We start from the raw sequence: 12,819 nt of genomic DNA, 5'->3' as shown, positions 1-12,819 counted from the left end.
ACTGAGATCTTGTAAAAACCCCAACACCTCTCAAATTGTGCAATGTATTCTCCTTTTCAACAAGCGACGCCTCAATTTTGCCCATTCTCTTGTTACTTCTTCTTTTCCCTACCAGAGGAGGAAGTTATATAACTGACCAAATAAACTAAAGCCTCCTACTTCCCCTTTGCAGCAGCATTCGTGAAGAATGTTATCCCATCTGTCAGATCACACCTGAAAAGTCTAAAATGATAGAGTGGCAAAATATCCAGTCTGGCCCTGGTGTTTTGCAGTCTGTAATTTCCCCTTAGACTTGGAACAACCTTTTAAAGTTCTGAATGTCTGGTTGAGGCTAGGGGAAGAAATAATAACCACAGTAAAAATTTAGTGTGCTGCCTTCAGAGACGTGCAGCTGAGGATGCTGAGATTAAAATTGTTTTGCAAGTGTTCTCTACGGAGGTTTTTAAGACAGGCATTATTAAAATGAGAGATGAATCAGTAGGGATCTTTATGATGTTAATCACCTCATGTAGATTACACACAATGGGGGAAGTATCATGATGAGGAACTGAATGAGCTTATTTTATAAATCTTCCCCAGCAGCAGAAGTGAGAATTCTTGCTTTTTGTGATAAGTCTAATTATGGGACAAAGGTTCCTATTTGTGAATATCAAGTATGATAGGAAATCAGTGACCTTTCCCCTGCTTTCCTACTGATAAATGTTGTGGCATATGTGGCAACACTTAGAGTAAGCTACATAGGGGGTCATTCTGACCCCGGCGGGCGGTGGTAGTCGCCCGCCTGGAGGGAACCGCCATACGGCCGCCCCGCGGTCAAAAGACCGCTGGGGCCATTCTAACTTTCCCGCTGGGCCGGCGGGCGCTACCTAAGGTAGCGCCCGCCGGCCCAGCGGGAAAGGGGCCTGCAACACAGAAGCCAGCTCCAAATGGAGCTGGCGGTGTTGCAGGTGTGCGACGGGTGCAGTTGCACCCGTCACGCTTTTCACTGTCTGCTAGGCAGACAGTGTAAAGCAGGCTGGGGCCCTGTTAGGGGGCCCCTGCACTGCCCATGCCAGTGGCATGGACATTGCAGGGGCCCCCAGGGGCCCCAGGACACCCGTTCCCACCAGCCAGAAACAGGCTGGCGGGAAGGGGGTCAGAATCCCCATGGCGGCGCTGCTTGCAGCGCCGCCATGGAGGATTCGCCCAACCGGGGGAAATCCGGCGGGAAACCGCCAGACCCGGTTTTCCGACCGCAGCTTTACAGCCGCAGTCGGAATGGGCAATGAAGCACCGCCAGCCTGTTGGCGGTGCTTCAGTCATCCGTGGCCCTGGCGGTCTTGGACCGCCAGGGTCAGAATGACCCCGTTAATGTGATCTGGTTGTACTTTCTGGGTGATTTCACAACCGCTACTTCCATGCTCACTCTCTGTGTTCCTCACCTTGCAGGACAACCTGAACCTTCTGCTGACCGAGGAGGAGATGTACAGCCTCATGGAAACCTTCCGCCAATGCAAGATCATTCCAGGTTTGTGGAAACGCGTAATATGAGAAGGTGCGGAGGAAGGAGGCGAGGAAGGTTTTCCTCTCAATCAACTTAATATCTGTGACCTTAGTTGGGGAGGCCACCCCGGAAGTCAAGGGTGGCCCATGCAATTTCATAAACATATTACTGATTATGATAAACTAAATAATTCAATCCTTGTAATGACCTTTGTAATAAGAAGGCTGCAGTGCTAATCCTTATTACTGAATTTTGTTATCTGGTATTTGGTATTTGTATAATGCAAACCTAGCTATGAGAGGAACACATTGTTTAGAAGAAGGGTGGTGGGTGGTGAAATGAAATAGGAGACGATTGAGAGGCTGTCTGCAATGTTTGGAAGAAGGGAGAAGGTTAGAGGAACAATTCATTGAGGAATGTTTTCTGATTGAATTACACCACTGAATTGAACCAGTCCCAGAGGTAATGGGATGATGCTGTTTAGAAGCGGCGATGTCTTTGATCCCTATATGGCTGGGGTTTGAGCTTTTTTGTGTCCTTCAAGCCTGACGAATGCTAGTACCACTTTTTAAAATAGCTCGGTCTTCATGTCTGTCTTTTGCCTGGCTCAGGATACCGTCCCTGGAAGGGTAAATTGCACTTTCTTGTGCATGAGGTGCCCTAAGAGGCTAATCACAACAGAGAAGTCTAGATCAAGAAAACACCACAATATCTTACAATTGGTGAAATCAAACTAAGGGCTTGAGTTAGATTATGGCATACAGGGTTTTACTGCATCAGTGTGATGGAGTAAAGTACTCCTCTGACCTGATGACGTCTCTGCTTGCCAAATTTTGAGATGTCCTCCAGCCTATATCTGTAGCAGTTCCTATCAATACATTTCAAATTTGCCAAACAGCAAATATACAATGTTTTTCTTTATTTTCTAACACACAAAAAAAGTGAGATTTTGCTTTGGAAAATAACAAAAAATGCATCCCTACACATGAGTGTTTTTCTAATGGCTAGCGGGGCATTTTGCAGTTTTCACTGCAGCTCACAGCCAGGTTTTACCTGGCAGTGATAAATAGTGAAAACTGACAATGTGTTTGCCTACTCTAAATTGGGTGGGGAGCCACATGGCCAATCCTCCAATGGCCCTTACTGTGCCGAACCTTGGGAAGGTTATGCTGATGCCAGAGACAAAGTTGTTTTCGCTGTAGAAATAATGGAGGTTTGCCGACTCTAAATGAGATGGGCAGACCTTCGGTATAGCAGATAGGGTACTTTGTCACCACTGCGATAGAGTGCCCTCTTTGCCAACTTATAAATCAGCCACTGAGTCTCCAACATTTGTTTATAGTTTCGTTCTCTACATTTATACACTAATTACGACCCTGGAAGTCTTGAGACCGCCAGGGTCGCGGTATGGTTCGACTGCCACCAATGTGGTGGTCTGGACTCCACATTTCGCGTTTGCTACGGTCAGACCGCCGTCACCGTCACGTTTCCACTGGCTGAAATCCTGGTGGTGGCAGCGGTCTCTATCTGCCGTGGCAGCGCTGCCCTGGGGATTACGACCCCTCTCTCTGCCGACGTTTACATGCGATTGCATTGCCATGTAAACGCTGGCGGAGACAGGGTGCGGGGGCCCCATGTAGGCCCCTTCACCACCCATGCACTTGGCATGGACAGTGCAGGGGACCCATTGCCAGCCCTGTTGCCTTTTCACTGTCTACTTTGCAGACAGTGAAAAGTGCGATGGGTGCTGGTGCACCCTACGCATCGCAACATTGCCGCTGGCTCAGCTATGAGCCAGAGTCAATGTTGCAGGCTGTTTCCCACTGTTTCCGCCTGCTGACCCAGCGGGAAACTCGCAATAGGGGCAGCGGCAAGTTCACCTCACTGGCGGTGACCTGACCGCAGGACTTCGTCGTACGGACTTTTCCATCCGCCGAAGTCAAATTGAGGGCCTTAGGGGGTCATTCTGACCCTGGCGGTCATGGACTGCCAGGGCCAACGACCGCGGGAGCACCGCCAACAGGTGCTCCCATGGGCATTCTGACCGCGGCTGTACCGCAAGCAGCGCCGCCATGGGGATTCCGACCCCCTTACCGCCAGCCTGGTTCTGGCGGTTTTGACCGCCAGAACCTGGCTGGCGGTAACGGGTGTCGTGGGGCCCCTGGGGGCCCCTGCAGTGCCCATGCCAATGGCATGGGCACTGCAGGGGCCCCCTAACAGGGCCCCACCAAGATTTTCAGTGTCTGCCAAGCAGACACTGAAAATCGCAACGGGTGCAACTGCACCCGTCGCACCCCTTCCACTCCGCCGGCTCCATTCGGAGCCGGCATCCTCATGGAAGGGGGTTTCCCGCTGGGCTGGCGGGCGGCCTTCTGGCGGTCGCCCGCCAGCCCAGCGGGAAACTCAGAATTACCGCAGCGGTCTTTTGACCGCGCAGCGGTATTCTGCCGGTATTCTGCCGGCGGGACTTTGGCGGGCGGCCTCCGCCACCCGTCAAAGTCAGAATGACCCCCTTACTCACTTGCTAATTTGAAATCAGATTTCTTTTCCTGTACATGGTTACAGTTTGGAAGTCAGTTCCTGGCCAATTATGAAAAGAAGTTGATCTGAGGGTTGGTTTACTTTGTGACAAAGACAGAAAATGTGAAACTTACTCGCTATAAAAATAACAACCGGCATGGTTACTGCTTGAAGTTTGTAGGATTATTCTGCACCCTCAAAAGTGCGACATAAAACATAGGGGTTACTTCTTCCAGCTTGTTCTCCAAGGCACAATATAAATAATAGAGCAATCTTGTAGTACCATATATGTGCCTAACATAGATGTACTGAATCATCTAGGGAGGCATCAGTACAATTGATCTTACACTCTTATCCATACTTCCCAAGTTCTCAGATCAGATGTTATGCCATCCAACAGCTAAACCCATCTCAAGGTAAGAAATAGTGCCACACTAGTCCAACATTATGGGGGTCATTCTGACCTTGGCGGTCCATGACCGCCATGGCGGAGTGCGGCGGAAGCACCGCCAACAGGCTGGCGGTGCTTCCTGGGCGATTCTGACCGCGGCGGTAAAGCCGCGGTCGGAAAAGGGAAGCCGGCGGTTTCCCGCCGGTTTCCCGCTGGCCCAGGGAACCCGCCATGGCGGCGCTGCTTGCAGCACCGCCATGGGGAATCCGACCGCCTTCCCGCCCGCCTGTTACTGGCGGTGTCCACCGCCAGAACCAGGATGGCGGGAACGGGTGCCGTGGGGCGCCTGGGGGCCCCTGCACTGCCCATGCCATTGGCATGGGCAGTGCAGGGGCCCCCTAACAGGGCCCCACAAAGATTTTCACTGTCTGCTTAGCAGACAGTGAAAATCGCGACGGGTGCCACTGCACCCGTCGCACCCCTTCAACTCCGCCGGCTCCATTCCGAGCCGGCTTCATTGTTGAAGGGGCTGTCCCGCTGGGCCGGGCGGCGGTCTTCTGGCGGTCGGCCGCCGGCCGCGCGGGAAAGCCGGAATGGGCGCCGCGGTCTTTTGACCGCGGTGCGGTCTTTCGGCTGGAACCGCTTGGCGGGCGGCGACCGCCGCGGTCAGAATGACCGCCTATATCATAAAAGGGAAAGGTTTTGGAAAACTCACTTGGAAATATTATAATGTTTTGTAAACGTTTCTGAAGGTAGGCAGAGTCACTGTACCTGGAGTTTCAAATATAGGTGGCCTTTGGGGAAGTACTTTTTGCGTTCCTATACCATGGAAAGTGTTGTTGATTTGTTTCAGTAGCTGTCACCAGCAAAATCTCCCCGGGACGTGGAATTGATGTTTCTTGTCAGGTGTTAATTAATTTGCGTCCTCTGAGTATTTTAGCTGCTTCCAAAAACTCTAGGCAGGATTGTGTGGTCATGGTGGGGAACTGCAGATGTGTACTCCAGCGGGATACTTTTAAACAGCATATTTTAAAGTGCCCTTGTCTACTTAGAGAGAAGCCTCGATCAGCTGAATACTGTGTCTAAGTAGGAGTCGTTTTTCAGGACTTTTTGGACTCTGTGGAAGATAATATTTAGTTTCTGTTTAATTCTAGTAGCACTGCAAAAGATATTTCACAATCACTAAATATTCTGCTATTGTTTCTCTAATAATTGCACACATACTTTATTCTTCAACACCTATACATGAGTACATAGCACTCACTTAATAGACAATCCTCCTCCATCACAGGGAAACTCCCAGTGAAATGTATATGATCCATAATCTCACAATCTTCAAATAATAGTTCTCATTCATTTGCTTAAAAAAACAGGACTTCAAAAAATGATTCTCTGTATTAATTATGTCCATCAATACTATCCGAGGAAGAACGTGATCTTTAGTATAGAAGATTCTACACCCATGTAGCAAAGTCCTGGTTGTGGCAACATTGTATCACAGTTGCCCAGCAAAGATACCGTGAGTCAGGAGTGAAGTTATACTCCGAAATCCAAGGTCATCTCTGCTTCTCTAGAATACATCAGAGTTCATGGAGTAAAGAGAAAGGTTGTTTGTTATTGGGACACTGTCTCACACTGGGTTCTTTGACAGCCTCTGTCCAGACAGCCCTGACATTCTGCATGAACTGACAGCCTTTCTTCCTGGGAAGGACTCCCCGCTAGCAGGTTCGTTCCCTTGGAGCTAGATTCCATGGCCATGGTTTTATCGCACCTATACTACTGAAATAGTATTTGCACAGGTACCCAGAATTGATAAATACTGACAAGTAAGTATCCAGACTCTGAACTTCAATAAATGCAACCACATCCCATCCACCTTGAACTCCCTTTGTTGACTCCCCAGGGGAACAGCGAATCAAATTAAAACATTTTGCATTTATTGCATGTATTCTACACAGGCACATGACTTATCGATCTGAAGAAACTGTTCGTCTCTGCATTCCTTCAAGATTCTAAATACGTGCAAAATCTAGAGTGTGTAATAGGAATTTTACATTTTACGTTAGTTTATAATAATGATGGACCCATAAAGTGGAATATCACAACAATGAAAATATGGCATTGGTACCTATTTTAACCGCAACCAAAACCCTTACCGTAAACCTTACTCGAACCCCCTTTTTAACTCTAGCACTAACGTTTTACTTCAACCTAATACTAACCCACAACTGTAATACACCCCAACCTCTAATCCCAATCCTGGCCCTTTTTATAACTCTCAGCCTCACACTAATTTCAGTCGTTAAGCTATTATAGTTAATACTGCATTTCTAGTTGGACAAATATTGACAAGTCACACTGTTTCAAAGTTCTATATTTTTTCTTCATCATTAACTAAAAATAATGTCCATCTTTCACATGTCCTCATTTTAGAATCCCTGTTATGGGATGTCTTTATCATGGCTCCTTTTTGAAATAATGTTACTTAATGATATTTAAATTATAACAAACTCCTGCTACAAGAGAGTAAATATACATCTCTTCAGAAGGCATCAACCATGACAGATCTCACACACCTCAAGGTGAGTTTAGCACTAACTATCTAAGATCTTGAAAGCCAAATTGGAAGCAAGTATGGATCTGTGCCCTGAGACCGGCCCCTCTCCTATAGACATATGCCATTACATTGTACAGTTCTACTCTCATTCATTTCATTTCATTGTTACACTCAGCTACCAAACCAGGTGTGGATCCAAGCCCTCTTTACTTAAGTGCTGAAGCCTGTGTTTGCCGCTGGGGCACACCAGCACTCATTTTTGGGGACAGTCACTTGATTCGAGGTTCTAGTAAGAGAAATAAATATGACTGGCAGTGGAATGCAGGCTCAATGGACAATTAACACGATATGCAAAGTACCGATACGGACGCTTTTGAAGTCAGGAATCAAAATAATTCTACAGCTAAGGATTAAAATATTTCTATTTTAAAAATTAGATCATCAGAAAAAACACTTAAGACATTTTTTTACACAGACAGTACACAATGTGCTCTGGCTATAAAGAGACATCAATATAGTGATAACATTTTGATCATGAGAGGCATCAAGACATGGGGCGGGGAGGCTATTCACAAATATAAGTTGAAACATGAGCAAATCTACATTGTAAGTTTCCTCTTAAACTTTACAGTATTTTTTCTACTTTATGCGATTCACCATTTACGAGTGTAAATTTACTACAAAGTGTAGACTTGCATGTTGTCACCCCTTGAAACTGCGAGTGGAGCCTAATTTCCAAGGGCAAACTTATTACTTGCTACTTTTCACATAGAGGCAGAAATCTCTGCCACTGGGATGGAAATCTCCCATTGGTGAAGTAAAATGACAATTTTCCAAACTTATCAAAGTGTAAAAAAAATAGTATTTTCCCAAAAATGTATATGAATGCAAATTCCTTTAAAATATGCATTTTAAATGTGTCACAAAAAAAAAAATCTACAAAATCATTGACAGTTTTGAATGATATATTTCATTATTTTGAATATATTAAATTACATTCTGTTTTTAAAGATTTCAATTAAAATAAATTCTCACCTAAATAAGGACATTTTTAGATATTTATTAAGCAATCAAAACTATTAAATGTATATAGAATTATTTCTATTTAATTGATTAAAAGTCACAATATTTCTTACATTTGGGGACATTAAAGTAGATGTATTTATATTTTTAAAAAGTTAATTGAATTCAACATTAGTTTTTATGAGCTTTTATTTTACGTTTCTGCTTTCATTATCTTGCATGGGAGAGTGTTGCAGTACCAGTTTTTGATCACTTGTAGTAATGGAATTACTCCGGCTTTGGAGTACATTTACAACTGTTTTGGGACATTCTTGGCTGTTGTAACTATAGAATTGCAGTTTGTGACTAGCAATGGGTTGACTCTTTTGTTGGTGGGTGCCTTCCCCCACCTTAAACTCTTCCTTAACCATCCTTAAACCCTTCCTCAATCATCCCTTAATACTTACAAATAAGTCATATGTACTCCTCATTTTCATGCCACTTCCTCTGTCCTTCTCACATGCACTAACTACTATGTGTTTTGAGATCTACACAGTCTGCGCGGAGATCTCTGCACATAAAATATAGATGCAATAGAAGGGGAAACCTCTGCATGCAAGTTTATAAATAGTATTTTGTACTATGTTACATGTACTATTGTAGGACTACTAATGTACTACAACATGCAGTCTGTAACTATATCCTGCAGAGTGCAAGAATGTGTTGGCATTAAAGAGACATAAATGTAGCAATGACCCTTGGACAGTAAGAAACATCAACACATTAATAATGGAGGGAAGTCCTAATTAGGCTCACAATCTAAAATGCAAGTTAGGGGCAACAGGAAGTTCCTCTGTAGTATCTAATATAAATTCTGCATTATCATTACTTTAATTGAATCATCAAGGGGATTTAAGCCATTGAGTGTGAAATCATAGCAACACATCAGTTGGAATTCTCTATTGTTTAATATCTGAGCCAAGTTTGTATGATGAGCTGGTTTGGTGATTTGGTTTGGTGATGAGTTCAATAAATAGTTTTTTAATATCCATTTTTATGCCCTGTTTTACAACAGTGAGAAAACAAAGTGGCTTGTGTGGTCTAACACTTCTGTTTTGTATTTTGCTTCATACAACTTTTGTATTTCTGACTCATATGTCTTAAGTGACTGGGACACAAGAAGCTTGTATAATACAGGAGGAATTGTAGTTAGAAAATTGTTGTAATGAAGTGCCCTATCTTTTTAGAACCATGACCCAATTTTTAGAATGAAAAGTATTAGCGACCCACCTAACTTTAATGGACATGAGGTGGGAGCACGTTTTTAATCTAATAACAACAATTATTTTTAGATGTCACACCCTTCAATGTCACACTGTGCTCAAGATATTGATCTGCCCATAAGAATGCCAGCTGCTGAATTTGCAATTGAGTCTGGAGTCTTAACACCACCTGTCTGGAGCTGAAACACTTTTCTGTCACCTTTCTTGTTCCTCCTCACCATCCATAATCCTCTTCATTCGCTAGTCTGTTATCTGAATACCAAGCCTTACCTTAGAGGAGTGGTTTCATGCCAACCTCACATTGTCATAAACTGCCAAAGGGTTCAAAACTGCCTAAAACTGCCATAAACTGCCATAAACTGCCAAAGGGTATATTTAATACTGCAGGCATATCACGTTAAATGTTAAAGTATGTTTGATTGGGGTTAAATTAAAAAATGCAGAAGGAACATGATATTCAGTGGTGCTTTCCTGCCCGAGCAGTGCCGGCCTCCCTCACACACATGTGAAAGGTACAACATGACTGATGCACTGCAAGCTTTCTCTCAAACATAGTATAGTTGCAGCACTGGTAGAAGAAGAGCAAGCTTCCTGTAGCAGTCTGTGTCCCCATGTTGAAGCGAGTGCCTGGAATGATTGGAGTGAGTGGTGTAACAGAGTGTTAGTGGGTGGTCTGCAGTGGAATCTAGAAGTGATGCACAGTTGAAGTGAGGATGGAGCCCTGGCACAACCTACCTGTTGTACCTGTAACCCAAGCCCCTTGTATGAGGACCCTGCACTCCAACTTCATCATTTCCCCCACACACCAAGGAAGTGCAGCATGGGCAACAGCTATACAAGCTTGACTCAGAGAGAGTACAGTAGGGCATGCCCAACTCTCTATGGCCCTCAGAGTGCTTTAGATTCTTTCGGTTTCCATTGTCATTGTCTGGTGCAATAGTACAGTTGTCTGACACTTCACCTGCGTGAATGTGTGTTGTCCATAAGGGCAATGCCTGAGGGATTAAGGAGTGGGGAAAGATCCAAGGACCAGCTGCAGATTAGGGGATGAGGAACCGGCTTTTAGGATGCGGAAACAGGGTACACTGATAGGAAAAGAGGTAAGCAGAGAGTCTGAGGGAGTACAAGGTTCTTGGGGCTCTAAACAAAGAGGCCTGAGTGGGTAATCAGAAGAAGTGTGGAGAATGTGTGGGATGGAGGCACTGTGAGAGAAGGCCATGGCGAGAGAGAAGAGTACATCACAAATGTGAGAAGAGTGATGTCACGCTGAGCGTAGTGGGAATTATGAAGGGGCAGGATGATGTGGACCCAAACAGAAGAAGGTATGTAACCAGCGCCTTGAGACCCTCACGGGTGAGTAGTGCGCTTTACAAATTCCTGATTGATTGATTGATTGAAGGTGACGACTCTATGAGGTCGCTGCTATTAGTCCACAGTGCAGGACATGGTTGGAAGTCTGGATATTCTGAGGGAGCTGAGGAAGAGATAGCAGGACAGTAGGGAAAATGACAATGATTTTGCAAAGTAAAAATAGAATGTTGAACCAGCATGAGGGGAAAGTGGAATCTTTGGCACAGTTTAACCAAACAGTTGAAAGGCAGCATAAAACAGTATTGTTTTTAATAAAATGCACCAATATCAGTGAGTTGATTATTGCAAGTTATAACACTGCTTACTTCTACTTCCTTTCAGAGTCCTGTTTGTCACTGGACGACTTCTTGCATTACAAACACCAAGTGTACAAGAAACTCTTGGACAAGCAGATGAGCGAGGAGGAGGAAGAGCAGGTTGTGCTGCAGTTCTCTGCTCTGGACCCTGACAAGAAGGGGCAGGCGGAGTGGGCGGACTTCCTGTCCCATGAGTCCATCCAGCTGCTGAAAAAACTCCGCACACAGGTCAGTCTGAGAGAAGAACTTCTAGACAGTGAACACCAGCCCTCCCAAGGTCCATCTGGTAAAATAACCCACATGCCCAGAAATGCTCACAAGTCAAATTACTGTGTGGAAAAAAGTGAATAATAAAAGTGTGCATAATGTTTCCATTAAATTAAGCAAAATGTTGGTAAAATTAAGCAGAAGTGACATGCACACTGGAGCATATGAAGTGAAAATCAAGTGCGAGTAGATACTTCAAGTTTAAAAGTCATGCGGGATACCAACAAGGGGAATTGTCTATGCAGAAAATATCTCTTGTAATAGCTTTTTACCCCTACGCTGTCTCCGATGAGGCAGTTTCTGCTCAAACCCCAGTCCTCTGCAGAAAAATATTGTGGAAAATCTCTCACTGGGGTAATTTACATTTTGCTTAGTATCCATAATGTAAAACTGTGGAAGTCACGCAAATTAAGCAAGCACAATAGAAAATTCTGCAGAGGCCTAGTAAATAGCATTCTATCTTCTTGAAAACCACTGTATTTTACTGTCTCCTAATTGGTCAAAATCAAACATGGAGAATCATAGCCAATGTAGAGAAAATCATCACAGCCACATATCATGATGTCTTGTTACCTGTTTCACACTCAATTGATGTCATAAAATCAGGAGTCTCCTGTGGAGTGCCTAGAAAATAGTGACGGTCTACAATGCACTTAGGGGCTTATTTACAAACCCCTTGTACCACCTTAGCAATGGCTTTGTGTAATTTTTTTGACATTAAGGTGGCGCTAAGGGGCTTTTTTGCCTCACCACATTTACAAAGTGGCGCAATGGATGCATTGCGCCACTTTGTAAACCCTTGCGCCACGTTATGCTTCCCCTAGGCATAATGTATGCAAAGGAGGCGTTCCAGTGCAGGGAGGCTAAAAAAATGGCGCAGTGAAATTTACATTTCACAGCGCCATTTTTTCAGTCATTTTTAACGCCTGCTCAGAGCAGGCGTTCAAATAGTGCACTCATTATGTTCAGTGGGCCTCCCTGTGCTTTTCTGCACTAGCGTCAAAATTTGTAATGCTTGTGTAGTAAAGCGCCTCAATAACGTCAAACATTTTGATGCTGTTATGCTAACAACTGCATGGTGCGCCACATTGCAAATACGGTGCCACCACGATGTCGTTAGGTGCTTGTACGGCGTCGCAAAAAAAGTGGCACATCTTCTATGATGTGCCACTTTCTTGTAAATATGCCCCTTAGTTTCTACCTTTTGTTTGAGTTATATTTTTGTTATTTCTTTACAAAAAGCAATGTGTATGCAGAGACTCTCTCCTTCAGAACAAGGAAGTATTGTTTGTCATGCCAAATGCACATCTGTTCCAGTAATTTCATCAGGGTTTTGTACTTCAGCATGCAGGTGTCATATGTGATGTCATTAATGATGGCATGTGTTCTTTCATGAGTAAAGTCACGAGTAGCTCATTAGGCATTATCGTTATATAGCAAACCTGATGAACCTGGTGAGTTTTAATGTTTGTTGGGTTCTGATCCATAGCTATCAAATCCCATCAGTTTTAAAGCAATGTGTAAGGTTCATTTTGTATGTCATAGGGGGTCATTCCTACCCTGGCGGTCCGAGACCGCCAGGGTAGGGGACGGAGAAAGCACCGCCAACAGGCTGGCGGTGCTTCTGGGCACCGCCGCGGTCAGAAAAG

The 12,819-nt window shown here is 44.6% G+C and overlaps 1 protein-coding gene across 2 annotated transcripts in view; it reads left to right on the top strand.

The window, feature by feature from the left end:
- PHF24 (PHD finger protein 24) overlaps positions 1-12,819 on the top strand; it is a 334,345-nt gene that overhangs the window by 266,650 nt on the left and 54,876 nt on the right. For both annotated transcript variants that reach the window (XM_069213593.1, XM_069213678.1), the window contains exons 4-5: positions 1,429-1,507; positions 10,929-11,131. In XM_069213593.1, the coding sequence (XP_069069694.1) occupies positions 1,429-1,507; positions 10,929-11,131 (282 nt within the window). The remainder of the gene's footprint in view (positions 1-1,428; positions 1,508-10,928; positions 11,132-12,819) is intronic.

Source organism: Pleurodeles waltl, chromosome 1_1 (assembly GCF_031143425.1).
Source record: "Pleurodeles waltl isolate 20211129_DDA chromosome 1_1, aPleWal1.hap1.20221129, whole genome shotgun sequence".
NCBI classification, from domain to species: Eukaryota; Metazoa; Chordata; class Amphibia; order Caudata; family Salamandridae; genus Pleurodeles; species Pleurodeles waltl.
Note: the sequence above shows the minus strand (reverse complement) of the source record. Positions and strands in the feature narration are given on the sequence as shown.